Here is a 14,771-nt window from a genome sequence, read left to right as displayed (position 1 = left end):
AAGCCATTAATCTCTGTGTGTTTGTGGATGTGGGTGTATATATACAGATATGTGTACCTCTTTGTCTGTAGAAACTGACTGATTAAAGCCAACTAATTTATTCATACTGATCTGCTACAATTCAGGTTATTTATAAAGCACGAGGTTATTTAAATTACTAGTTAAGCTTTTCTTGTAAAGTAAGAATACTTTTAGCCATAAAACTGTTTCACTTAGGTAAGTATATTCAGCTGAGAGTCCACTCTGGAGAACCCAGATGTAGGGAAAAGGAAATAGACAAGTGAAAATGCTAATTTTTTTTGTTAATGTTGTTAGAGATGCTATACCATCTAATTTAATGACAACAAGTGACTAATAAAGTTACATTGTCAAAAATTGGGAATTATATCAATTAGTTATCAATCATACTATTATTCTTTGAAATAGCAAGTCTTCCTGGTCAGATAATGTTCTAAGGGTAAAATTCTACCAGAATGAAAAGGCAGTAGAATGTTTTATAATTCTTTCTTTTTCCTGTTTACAGCCAGTGTCCAGAAGGATACATGTGTGTAAAAGCTGGTAGAAACCCTAACTATGGTTACACAAGCTTTGATACCTTCAGTTGGGCATTTTTGTCTCTGTTTCGGCTGATGACTCAGGACTTCTGGGAAAATCTTTATCAACTGGTGAGAAACTGAAGCAATATACACTGTATTTAAGTTGAAGGAACATAGACTGAGTTATGGAAATCAAACCACGGCATAATGTGGTAGAGAGAGCAGAACTTGAAATCCAGAGATTTGAGTTCCTCTATCTTATTTATTATAATATATATTAAGCAAAATAATACCAAGGATATTCTCCCATTCTCCCTGACGCAAATCCTATTTCTTACCCTCTCTGAGACAGGTTCTCTGAACCAGAAGCCACAACCTCCCGTTGGCCCTGTATCTTATGAGTGGGAGGAGATGAAAAGGAGGTAGATGTACAAACACCTCTGGTTTCTTCTTTAACTTTCATCAAAGTCTCAGCTTTGTGATGGAGGTGTCCATCTTATTTTATTGATTCTGTTTTATTCTTGGTGAATCCAAGAATTCCCTCCTAGATACCAAAGTATGAATGCTTAAGAAAAGAAGGAAGAGGCAGAGGTTAATGAAATAGACTGTGAAAGAAGTAGGAGGGCCTGTGACCAGTGTAATTATGATTTATATCGGTGGTGTTCTGCAAGACACACAAATTGAAAGGTGAAGCCACCACTTAATGAAGTAGTATTTGAAAAGCAATTCTGTTCTTGTTTGCAGACACTGCGTGCTGCTGGGAAAACATACATGATATTTTTTGTGTTAGTCATTTTCCTGGGTTCATTCTACCTAATAAACTTGATCCTGGCTGTGGTGGCCATGGCCTATGAGGAACAGAATCAGGCCACACTGGAAGAGGCAGAACAGAAGGAGGCAGAATTTCAGCAGATGCTTGAACAGCTTAAAAAGCAGCAAGAGGCAGCTCAGGTAAATTATCAAGTCAAATATGCCTTGTCCCACAGTACCAACTCTTTCTTTCTTTTGGTACCAGCTTTTTTTATTGTTAAAAATTATTTGAGGGCATCTAGGTTGGTTCCACAATCTAGCTACTGTGAATTGAACTGCTATAAGCATTGATGTGGCTGCGTTACTGTAGTATGCTGATTTTAAGTCCTTTGGGTATAAACCGAGGAGTGAGATAGCTGGGTCAAGTGGTGGGCCCATTCCAAGTTTTCTGAGGAATCTCCACACTGCTTTTCAGAGTGAAAGATGGTGGAAAGAGGCAGACATGATTACCCTATGTACCTGCATGATTACACGAAGGGTGTGAATCTACATCATGTACAACCACAGAAATGAAAATTGTACCCCATTTGTGTACAATGAATCAAAATGCAGTCTGTAAAAACAAAAATTAAAAAAAAATTAGTGGAAAGTGAAAGACAACTGATGGCACCTGAGGAAGCTGGTAGAATGGGGAATTAGCAAGGATTTCTGAACATCTACTTAATTTCATTTAGTTTAATTATTCATTTAACTATTTTAAGATGCTTGTAATATTAACCACAATAGAACTTTCCCATGTTATTTTAGTTATTTTAAGATGCTCAGAATAAAAGGGAAAATGTAATTTTAGAGGGTTTTCTGGGAGAAGAAACTTTTATTGAGTGAGTATACTGGCACTAGGAGAAAATTCTAAGGAGATACTCTTTTCTCAGAAAAATGAATTATTGGTTATTATATAAAAAGATGTTCATCTATTTCATAAAAGTAGCCTTTACCTTTCTTTAACCAAACATATACATCTTTTATTGTGGTTAATTACCTTTATAAGGAAGTGATTAAAAATACAATGTTCTCTGATTCAGTGGTATCCAGTAGGCATCTGAACATCACCAACCTCACAGAGACCCGGGGATCTTAGAGGAATACTTGTTTTATAGTGTGATGTCAGTGCTCATAGTTCAAACAGTGCCTGTCCTGTAATCCCATCTGTGTCACATACAAATTCATGGTCTTTACTAAGAAGAAAGTTCATTCAGGAATATTGATTTATACACATGAGGCCTGTATTGAGGGTATTCTGGGAACAACGGTAATAATCAAAAAGTGCCATCTTAGTACCAGTACAATTTGTTATCAAAAAACATTGTTCTTATCCAATGCTCACAGGTCCAGTAAGAACCAGTGCCAAGATGAAGATGGTGGGGACAGTTTTTGGAAAACTGAACATCTTGTATTGCTTAGCAGAAAACTGCTAACCCTCCTTCCTCCACTCTTCAAAACAGAGTATCATAGAGGGGTGAAAAAGGGATTTTTCCATCCATCCATCAATTTGATTGATAATATTTTGAGGGCATTGTATAACACAGTTTCAATGGGAATTATCTCATTCCCATTTTTGGTTATGACCTTATGTAATTCATCAGCTTTTCTTCTATATGCCAGTCTGATTTTCAGAGGAACGAAGACAATGCTTATTAAATCCAATTTTTAGGGCGAATCAAATCCCAAAAGTAGTATGAATTTATGTTATTGTTGATAAACAATGGATCCTTTTGAATATGTGGTCTGTGAAGCATAACACAAATCTAACAAATGGAATGATGGAGAAAACCAGGTATCTCTGAAAGTCCTCATTAGGTAGAAAGAAAAAAATCATCCCTTACACTTGTAGAGTATCTACGTGGGATTAGCTCAGTCAGCTAAATGTATTTTGTAAATGCTATAAAAATTCTTAAGATATTTGAAAGAAAGGTTAAGGACTTTTCTAGTGCCGCGCTAAAGCTATTTTTCCTCTACATAGCAAGCAGCAGCTGCAACTACCTCGGAACATTCCAGAGAGCCCAGTGCAGCAGGCAGGCTTTCAGACAGTTCATCTGAAGCCTCCAAGTTGAGTTCCAAGAGTGCCAAGGAAAGGAGAAATCGGAGAAAGAAAAGAAAACAGAAAGAGCAATCTGGTGGGGAAGAGAAAGATGAGGATGAGTTCCACAAATCTGAATCTGAAGACAGCATCAGGAGGAAGGGGTTTCGTTTCTCCATCGAAGGGAACCGACTGACATATGAAAAGAGGTACTCTTCTCCGCACCAGGTATGGCACTGCTGAGTTTGATGATGCGTGGATGACGAGTAGAGTACTGAAGAGAGGGAAAGAATTAAACTGAACCGAGGAATTTTAATCAATTGAATGGACTATGGTTTTATTATATTTAAATCTATTCTTTCTGCACATGGCTAAGTGAAATTTTTACTCCACATGTATGTGAGTCTGCAACTTAGTGTGTTTGAAGTAAAATTGGGTTGAAAGCCAGGAGACCTGGAATTTTCATTCTGAGACTGGCTGCTGGCACTTGTCTGTGACTAATGACATTTAATCTTTCTGGCCCTCAGCTCTTTTAACAACCACCAAAAATGTGGATCAGGGATTGGCTGATCAGTAACGTCCTTTTGGTTGTTTTATGATTTTATGTTGTTTTTCCCCTAACTTCTTTATAAGCCACCATGCATGTTTCTGAAAATATCAGTCATGGTTTACTTTATTGAAAAGCACATGACTCTGAACTTCAGAAGTCAAGTATTGAAAACACTATGCCTTTTAGGCAGAACAGGAATAATAGTTAAAGCAATTTTAGAAAGGTGGACTGATGATCTGTGAAAAGTTGGAATTCCTTAAAAGGAAAGATCAACAAAAACAATGGTGGCCTTGCTGAGGTCTGGCAGCTAGTGCAAATAAATGTTCACAAAATCCCAAGCAATAGAATTTATGGTGTTTCCATTTGAAATTGAGAAATGATGGCTCAGGGATTTTATTCATTATCTATAGGTTTCACTCTAGCTCCCCATTCTTTAATACCAGTGGCTAGAAGCCACTGATTGAATTGAATATGAATGCCCATAAATTTACAATATTAAAGGAATGTGCCATATTCTGTCACGTGTGCTGAAATTCCCTTCAATTTAATCTTGCAAAATGATTGCGCAGTGCAAAGGCTATAGTAATATGATTTTACTTTTTGTTTGTTTCAAACTTTTAGTCTTTGTTGAGCATCCGTGGCTCCTTATTTTCTCCAAGGCGAAATAGCAGGACAAGCCTTTTCAGTTTTAGAGGGCGAGCAAAGGATGTGGGGTCGGAGAATGACTTTGCTGACGATGAGCACAGCACCTTTGAGGATAATGAGAGCCGGAGAGATTCCTTGTTTGTGCCCAGACGACATGGAGAGCGACGCAACAGTAACCTAAGTCAGACCAGTAGGTCGTCCCGGATGCTGGCAGTGTTTCCAGCAAATGGGAAGATGCACAGCACTGTGGATTGCAATGGTGTGGTTTCCTTGGTTGGTGGACCTTCAGTTCCTACATCGCCTGTTGGACAGCTTCTGCCAGAGGTGATAATAGATAAGCCAGCTACTGATGACAATGTAAGGAAGTTTTAAATAGTTCAGGCATGGCTGGACCATTATTGCTGCACCAGCCAGTGTTTCTACAGAATGGATCTCTTGAGAATGATTCCTGGTTGGTCAAGCTGTGAATGCACCTGCATCTTGTAATACCTTTAATGGACTAACCAACTAAACCTTAAAACCTGACTCTCTCCTGCACAAACCTGAATGCATTTACTTATTCAACATGCTAAGGATTAATTAGACACAATAATTACTGCCTCCGATTGGAGGATTTGCTATATGCCCACACTGAATTTATATATCAGGGCATCCTTTAAGGCCCTGGTATAAAAGTAAATAAATGATTCTTCTGCTCAAGTGTAAAGGGTGTATAATAAATCTTTCCAACTGATTCTTTAACATATCTGTGCTGTAGTTCAGATTTCAAAAACACTGTGCTTAAACAGACAGCTTCACTGTTACCTTAAAATTTCTAGTACTCATATTTGTCTTATTAAAAAAATGCTGATATAGGTCTTTTCAAAACTAATAAAAATGAAGAGACACAAATAAATTATTGATACAGATGAAAGAGTTGCCTGTGAACGAAGGTGTGTTACATGTTTGTGAATTTAGAACCAGATGAGGAATTTCCAAACAGATTCTGCCTCATTATAAACTGTCCACTCACTTGGAAATATATCAGCATGATGAGGCATGAATAAGTCAGAATTAGATGACTTATTGCTCTGATACCCTGGATGAAACTGTTGTCCATGCAGCATGTGTGTGTGTTTTTAATATAGTTTGTGTTGTCAATGACTACCCATGTCTTATTTCCAGAAAAAGAGATGGCAGCTAAGTGTGTTGTAATGGTTGGTATTTTCTTAAAATTAAATGGCTACCTTCTCAAAAATCAAATGCCTGGATCATTTATATGACTTTTTAAATTATTAGGTTCTTACTATTAGTTCAGAAAAAAAAGGATAATTGTTGAATCTATCTATCTAAACATTTGCCAACTATATCATAAGTATATTTCATAAAATTATGAAATCAGATGGATAAAGATTAATTTTTGCTATATGACTGAATGGTTAACAGTTTTGACATTCCAGGTTAATGATACAATAAGTCAGCAATATCTGCCATCATCAATTAAATATGAAAATGCATGATGCATGTGTTTCATAATATTCACCAAATCACCATTTGGTTGTTTGCTTTTCACATTGTTCAAGCTAATCGCTTAATGTGTTAGCACTTTCTTTACAGGGAACAACTACTGAGACTGAAATGAGAAAGAGAAGGTCAAGTTCTTTCCATGTATCCATGGACTTTCTAGAAGATCCTTCCCAAAGACAAAGGGCAATGAGCATAGCCAGCATCTTAACAAATACAGTAGAAGGTTTGTAACAAATTCCATTTCCATTTTAATTATTTCAGTCAACTTATATTATCCCATTGGAAACAAATCTTTCTATTTGTGTGTTGAAAACTTCATTCTAATGAGAAGGCAAGAGTGATTATTTATTATATGTGCTCCTATATTCTAGGAACTTTAAAAGTTTATCTATACTCAATGATATTGAACTCCAAAGACTACTTTTCTGAACTGTATGTGGCAAATCTGAAAATACACATAAAGCATTCTGTATGGGATCAAATCCCTTTAGTCATAGTGACCCTCTGTTCCACTTAGCTTCTAAGTGCTCCAACAGCACTGTCCCTTTTAGCCTCATCCCAAATACTCTCAGGATTAGAGAGGAGGAGAAGATCATTTTCACAAAATAAAAACAAATCAAAAGATTATTCTTGGATCACATCACCCTAACTCAGACAACCCCAATGTTGACAACATTGCCAGTCATTAGCATCAGATTTTATACAGTATGTTTCCCTAAGCATGTTCCTATTGAAAAAGATCAATCACTTAACTTGAGGCCAAGTGCTGAGTCGCAGTATCAATGCATAACTCTTTCTTCATTACCTCTTCTCGGTGTGTATGTTTGGTGTCTCTAGGAGTCTAAAGTAAATCATATATATATATATATATATATATATATATATGATTTATATAGGAATATATTTTTATATATTAAATATATATATATATTATTTTTTTTACCAAGTACAAAAGAGTTTGACTTTGTAGCAAATGGAAATGTACCAATTACTGAATCTAGTGGATCTGAAATAAATATTTGTGGGTATAGAAAAAAAATTTTTAGTTGCTGTTCTTACTCTTTTAAATCTAGAACTTGAAGAATCTAGGCAGAAATGCCCACCCTGTTGGTATAAATTTTCCAACATATTCTTAATCTGGGACTGCTCGCCATATTGGTTAAAGGTGAAGCATATTGTCAACCTGGTCGTGATGGACCCCTTTGTTGACCTGGCCATCACCATCTGTATTGTCTTAAATACTCTTTTCATGGCCATGGAGCACTATCCAATGACAGAACATTTCAACAATGTGCTTGCAGTAGGAAACTTGGTAAGCATATTGTAAGGTAATTGTGTTCAGTCTTTAGATTTTCTGTTTAAGAAACTGTTACATTTAATAATTTATAGCATTTTTTCAACCACCCTTCCTACCTCCTACTCTACCCTCAGGGGCATTATATCTAACTGAATTATACATAGTACATCCTACTTTTACCAAAAGTAATGGTCCTTTATATTCATCCATGCAAAAACTGAGAAAGAGAACAGTAGTCATAGGCCCAAAGTACTACTTATAAAAGTCCATAGTGATATTTACAACTTTTTAATGATGCAGAAGTAGTTTATTGCTTAAGAACACTTTAAAAAAAAAAAAATGACAGTATCACATTTTCCCTAAGTATAGAAGGCCAAAATAAATTTGTGGATCTTTTGTCCTCCTTAATCATTATCATTGTAAGAAAAATATAACACTATAAAACTTCTCCAGCTTACTGTTTCCAGGATCTAGGTAGTCTATGTAATAGTTTATTTATTTATTCTAAATCACTCCATGAAATATTGCAAACCCCCAGGACATTATATATACTGTATGATTAATAAAAATTTTGAGGGGTTGAGGGCACCAGGGATTGAACTTGGGCACTCGACCACTGAGTCACATCCGAAGCCCTATTTTATATTTATTTAGAGACAGGGTCTCACTGAATTGCTCAGTGCCTCACTATTGCTGAGGCTGGTTTTGAACTTTCGAACCTTCTGCATCAGCCCTGGAACTGCGGAGATTCCAGGCGTGCACCACCTCGCCAAGCCAACATGGCCAATTTTGGTGAAGGTTGCCTCTTAATTCTTTCATTTGTATACTTCAAAACGTAATTTATCACATGTGCTAGTTGACTCATCTTAGTAATATTAGTTTTTATTTGTTGAAAGAAAGAGCACTGAAATGTAACATATACATTTTTCATAATATTTGGTTAGAGGTTTAGGACTTTTTTTTTTTTTTTTTTTGGGTCCAGGGATTGAACCTATTTAGTGTTTAACTACTGAGTCACATCCCCAGACCTTTTTAGTTTTCATTTTGAGACAGGGCTTCACTATGTTGCTTAAGGCCTCTTAGTTGCTGAGGCTGGCTCTGATCTTGTGATTCTCCTGCCTCAGTTTCCCAAGTCACTGGAATAACAAGCATGTACCGCCATGCCTGACTCAAGGTTTAAGATTTTTGATGGTTAAAAAAAAAAAAAGTGTAACATCCTTCAATATATTATTTATACTTATATTTGTAAAAATACACTTTTTATACTATGAAAGTCAATTTATTTTTTTCATGTATAACAGATAATAATGATAGTATTGCACACACAAACAACAGATGATCATGTATGACAGATAAATGATGAGGGAAATGGGTATAAGCTTATAGATAAAATGAAATTGTGTATGAGCAAAATCTCATCCGTATCTGTGTTGTAAAAAATCTGGAGGAAATGGCAATTTGGTTTAATGAAAAAAAATTGCCAAAAATAGAATATTTGCACTCATATCCAAGTTTTGTCATTTTATAGTTGTTTGCTTTGGGGAAAGTAATTTCACCCATCTTGCAATCTTAGTTTCCTTTCTATAAAGAAATAATTCCATCTCATCCAGTTATTGGGGATTCTGTGAGGATAAAGTGAAAAAAAGGATATGAAAGTCTTTAATAAACTATAAACTAGTTTGTGCATTTAGTCAGTCGTGGAATCATAATTGGAAAACTAGCAGAAGCCTTTTGTTCTAAGAGCAAATATTATGTCACATTCTTTCATTATCTGATAGAACTGGAATAATTTTGTTTTCTTCTTAGGTTTTCACTGGAATCTTTACAGCAGAAATGTTTCTGAAAATAATTGCCATGGATCCTTACTATTATTTCCAAGAAGGCTGGAACATCTTTGATGGTTTCATTGTGACACTTAGCCTGGTAGAACTTGGGCTTGCCAACGTGGAAGGATTGTCAGTTCTCCGTTCATTCCGATTGGTAAAGCAAAACAAAAAAGGAACAATAGCAAAACCTTCTCTAAGCATTCTTGAATAGTTCTGTCATGGATTTTAACACACAACCATTAGCCTATCTTTGTATTGCCAAAAACTGTTCTTAAGTGAGAAAAATCTATATAGTCCCACTTACTATTAAGAATATTTTAAAAAGTGTAGTCAGGTAAAATCGAATATACTACCCAGTTGCCATTCTGACCAATTATTGTTTCTAATGACTACTACAGTTAATATTTCCGTATCTAAGAAACATTTTTAATGCATATGCTCCATCTTTTAATGATAAGCTAAAAATACAAATAGCCCTTTGTAGCAGTGGAAGACTATCAGTGACATGAAATACATGCCAAACATTTTACCAGCTCTACCTCTGGAAAACATATACCTTCCAGAAATCAAAAAAGAGAAAATTTGTAGGACTACAAAACATTCCTGTTAATTAATATTAATATGTCCTTGCAAATTAAGGAAATATAGAGTCATACAAAATATTCCAGTTTCTCAGTGCAGGTGCATCTGGCTATATCAATGACCTGAAGTAGCATTAATGAATAATGCACATTTTTTCCTCCATATACATCAGGGCTCAACATGATTTTACTTATTGACAAATGAATATCTTTCAGTAGAGATCATTCAGATTCAGTTGTTAACATTACAGTTTAAGGCATGATATATCTCAGAGCCACCTTTATAAAACAAATAAAGAAAAGTTATTTCTAAGTAATCATTAAATATTCACTCTCAGAGAAAATGATCTACCAGCTAAAATATGGGATAAATAGATTTCTCCTAGAGGGTCCAAAAATTGGTCATGAACCCTAGAGGATAGGGAATGACCAACGTTTTAAGAGATTCAAACTTTTTGTGGGGATGCTGGGGATTGTACCCAGGACCTCACACATGTTTGGCAAGTGGTCTTCCACTAAGCTGGACCTCAACCCTAAGAGTCAATTTCAATCATCATTTCTTGGTAAGCCTCAACATATTAAATGCTTGTAAAGATCATAATATATGTATCAATTTTTTTTTCATTTTCTAGCTCCGAGTTTTCAAGTTGGCAAAATCTTGGCCAACGTTAAACATGCTAATAAAGATCATCGGCAATTCTGTAGGGGCGCTGGGAAATCTAACCCTGGTGTTGGCCATCATAGTCTTCATTTTTGCTGTGGTTGGAATGCAGCTCTTTGGCAAAAGCTACAAAGATTGTGTCTGCAAAATTGCCAGTGACTGTAAACTCCCACGCTGGCACATGAATGACTTCTTCCACTCCTTCCTGATTGTGTTCCGTGTGCTGTGTGGAGAGTGGATAGAGACCATGTGGGACTGTATGGAGGTTGCTGGCCAAGCCATGTGCCTTACTGTCTTCATGATGGTCATGGTGATTGGAAATCTAGTGGTATGTACCCACTTAAGATATGCATTTCAGAAATATAATAAGAATATAACAGAATGACTATTTTATCCACCCAAACTCTTATGATTATTAGTTCTAAATATCTCTTATCTTGGCTATATTTATACCTTCAGTTTGAAAGCATCACAATATAAAAGTAACCTACAACGTTTCATCCCATTCATTATATGAATTGCAGTAGAGGGTCACATTGAAGACAAACCTAAAATAATATGCTGGAAACATTTTACAAATTCAGAGCCAAGGGAGGGAGAAGTCTAAAATATATATATAGAGAAATCAACAATATGTTATACATATATTATATATATGTATAGCAGTGGATGACAAACAGTTATAAGATGTGCATGTGTATTAGTCAGGGTTCTCCAGAAGAACAGAATCAACAGGAAGTATGATTATAAAAAGGGGATTTATTAGATTGGCTTACACGACCAGAAGCTGGATAGTCCACAATAACCATCTGCAGGCTGGTGAGCTGGAAGAAACAGTAACTGCACAATCCATGAGGCAGAAGCCCCAGAACAAGAAGGATCAACAGTGCTATCCTAGTCCAAGACCAAGGCTTCTGGAAACTACCTGGAGAATCACTGGCAGAGTCCGCTTTTGAAGAGTGAAGAAGTGAAAGTCCAATATCCTAGATGATTGAAGTAGCAATCAAAAACCCATTCAGGAAGAGTGGAGCTTGCATCTACACCTGCTTCCTTGTTCTTCCAACTTTTATTCCACCCAAGCCACCATCCTATTAGGCAGTGCTGCCCACATTTAGGGAGGGTCTCCACTTCAGTTCACTATCCCACATTCCAATCATACCTAGACACGCCCTCATTGACACACCCAGAAAGTTCTTAATCAGCATCTCTTGATCCAATCAAGTTGACAATTCAAATTAACCATTACAGCATGCAAACACTTTTCTTAATGTTACCTCTGGAAAATATATAGATCCCAAACCAAACAAGAGGAAGTTCATAGGATTACTAAATATTTCCACTATTTCATATATATGCCCTTGCAAATCAAGAATTATAGAGTCATAGAAAATGTAATCATTTACCTTAAGTCATGTATAGAAAAGAAAGAGAGAAAGGAAAGAAAGAAAGAAAGAAAGAAAGAAAGAAAGAAAGAAAGAAAGAAAGAAAGAAAGAAAGAAAGAAAGAAAGAAAAGAAAGAAACAAAGGAAGGAAGGAAAAAGAAAGTTAGCTAGTTCAGCACTACCTGTCAGTTTTGGACTAACAAGTCTTGCCTTTCAGTGCTCACACTGACTATGCCATTCATTTTCTTGCCCACTGCAGTACACAGCGCTCAGTCACCCACTATCATATGGCAGATGCATTAGCCAACAAATTGTCCAGCAGCTCTAAGTCAAAATAGTGGATGGCTAATGATGACATTCTTTATTTTGAGATTAACCTAATGGAGTAATTTTTCCTTAAAATTGGAATATTTCTGTATATAAGATGGGAAAATATAAATAAATTCTAATAAAAGTAGAAGGGATACTACTAAAGTAGAGGAAAGGAACCAGGGAAAGGGAGAAGCAGAGGGAAAGTGGGGGGTACTGGGGAATTAGTTGATCAAATTATGTTATGTGCATGTATGAATATGGCACAATGAATCCTACTATTATAATTATAATGCATGAATAAAAATTAATTAAAAATATGTATATGTAAATATATATATGTATATATATATATATATTCCAAGGGATATACATATTAATGTGCAATCCTCATCAAAATAATATAAATTGTTTATAAACAGTTCTACTAATTAGAACAGTGAGGTATGAGAAATGCATTATAGTTAAGAAAACAAGCATTGATGCCTATTTTGAACCCATAAGCCCTTAATCCTAAATTTGAGCCACAGTGGAGATTTTTCAGTTAACATCCAATTCAATATCTCTATCAAAAAGAAACTACAAAACCTATTTAAATGCATAATTCCAAACAATGTTTTTTAAATTTAGAATTATATAGTACACACATAAATTTGTTTTTCTCATACGGTTTTAGGTTAGTTCATTCAACTTCACTTACAAGTGGGAAAATATGAAAGCAACAGAAAACATGTCTTTACTTAAGGATGAATAATTAGATAACTATTAAGCGAGATCAAAAATTCAGAGCACCCAAGTTGGGATTGAACCCAGTGATTTATGCCTTGAAAGCATGCATTCTACCACTGAGCTACACTCCCAGCTCATGCAACTTCAAATAAATACACTGTGGTGTTTCTGTCCCATCTAGTTTTAGAACTTGGAGATTCCTGCAATTATAAGTTTTCAAAATATGCTCTTCGTTATATTGAGGTGAAATTATAACCATGTCTGTTGTTTTTTAAGGTCCTGAACCTCTTTCTGGCCTTGCTTCTGAGCTCCTTCAGTGCAGACAACCTTGCAGCCACTGATGATGACAATGAAATGAACAACCTTCAAATTGCTGTGGATAGGATGCACAAGGGAGTAGCATACGTAAAAAGAAAAATATATGAATTTATTCAACAATCCTTTGTTAGGAAGCAAAAGATTTTAGATGAAATTAAACCACTTGATGATCTAAACAACAAAAAAGACAGTTGTATGTCCAACCACACAACAGAGATTGGAAAAGATCTTGATTATCTTAAAGATGTTAATGGAACCACAAGTGGCATAGGAACTGGCAGCAGTGTTGAAAAATACATCATCGATGAAAGTGATTACATGTCATTCATAAATAATCCAAGTCTTACTGTGACAGTACCAATTGCTGTAGGAGAGTCTGACTTTGAAAATTTAAACACAGAGGATTTTAGTAGTGAATCAGATCTGGAAGAAAGCAAAGAGGTAAGATGCTATAAACATGGGTAGGTATAAATTTATATATGTATGTGTGTATATACATATGTATTATGTTACCTATATTTATGACCATATATTTGCCATCTAGAATTCTATGCCATGACATAAATTTTAACTTCATTGAGGAACCAAAGATGATTGAGATGATTGATAAATTGAAGAATAGCGTAGTAAGGGGCGAGTTTCTCATTTTAAGGTTATCTGTCAGATGGATTAGTGGATGATACAATGAATGAAAAAATAGAATCATCATAGGACTATTTAATCCTTATAATAATCTAGAGGGGACTGTTACAACGTTTTAAATAAGAAAGCTAGTGTAGGATATTTGAAGGATGCATAAGGTGAGGGATGGAGCTGAGACTTGGACTTAAGAGGCTTCGTAACTTTTCTATGTCTTCTGTTGTATCACATTAACTCACATGCATGAAAGAGACCTATAGCAACAGGAAATTGTCTTTACAGCTCTTCTCACTAAAACTGCATTGTCCTATGTGTTAATCTACATGGTCTTCCATTATTTTGCTTTCAGTGTCTATAATATTCATTTTTCTACATTCCACATATGAGTGAGATTATGGAGTATTTGTCTTTCTGTGTCTGGTTTATTTTTCTTAACATAATGTCCTCCAGGCTCATCCATATTGTCAAAAATAACAGGATTTCATCCTATTTACTGATTGATTAGTATTCCATTGTGTTCATACCACATTTTCTTTTTCCACTCATTTGTTGATGGACACCAAGGTTGATTTCATATCTTGGCTAGTTTGAATAGTGGTATAATACGCATAGATTTCATTGCCTTTGGATATACGTCCTAGAGTAGTATTGCTGAATCACATGATAGTTCCATTTTAATTTTGTTAAGAATCTCTATACTGTTTCCCATAATGGCTGTAATAATCCAAGTTCCCACCAATAGTGTATAGAAGTTTCTTTTTCATCAAATCCTTAGCAGCATTTGTTACTTTTTATTTTTTGATAACAGCCATTGTAGCTAGGCTACCTTGACTTCAAAATATTCTACAAAGCGTAGTATTGGCATAAAAACATAGATCTATGGAACAGAATAGAATGCCAGAAGTAAATCCATGCTTTTACAACTAACTGATTTTCTAAAAACAAAATGCCAAAAATGCACAAAG

General features: G+C 35.4%; 1 protein-coding gene across 2 annotated transcripts in view; it reads left to right on the top strand.

Moving 5' to 3' along the window:
- Positions 1-14,771, top strand: part of LOC306657926 (sodium channel protein type 1 subunit alpha-like) — a 271,243-nt gene that overhangs the window by 210,766 nt on the left and 45,706 nt on the right. For both annotated transcript variants that reach the window (XM_079134424.1, XM_079134420.1), the window contains 9 exons: positions 524-665; positions 1,281-1,487; positions 3,307-3,591; positions 4,535-4,915; positions 6,155-6,287; positions 7,138-7,376; positions 9,168-9,341; positions 10,401-10,757; positions 13,126-13,608. In XM_079134424.1, coding sequence (XP_078990550.1) covers positions 524-665; positions 1,281-1,487; positions 3,307-3,591; positions 4,535-4,915; positions 6,155-6,287; positions 7,138-7,376; positions 9,168-9,341; positions 10,401-10,757; positions 13,126-13,608 — 2,401 coding nt within the window. The remainder of the gene's footprint in view (positions 1-523; positions 666-1,280; positions 1,488-3,306; positions 3,592-4,534; positions 4,916-6,154; positions 6,288-7,137; positions 7,377-9,167; positions 9,342-10,400; positions 10,758-13,125; positions 13,609-14,771) is intronic.

This window comes from Sciurus vulgaris (assembly GCF_902686455.1).
Source record: "Sciurus vulgaris genome assembly, chromosome: 3".
Lineage (NCBI taxonomy): Eukaryota > Metazoa > Chordata > Mammalia > Rodentia > Sciuridae > Sciurus > Sciurus vulgaris.
Note: the sequence above shows the minus strand (reverse complement) of the source record. Positions and strands in the feature narration are given on the sequence as shown.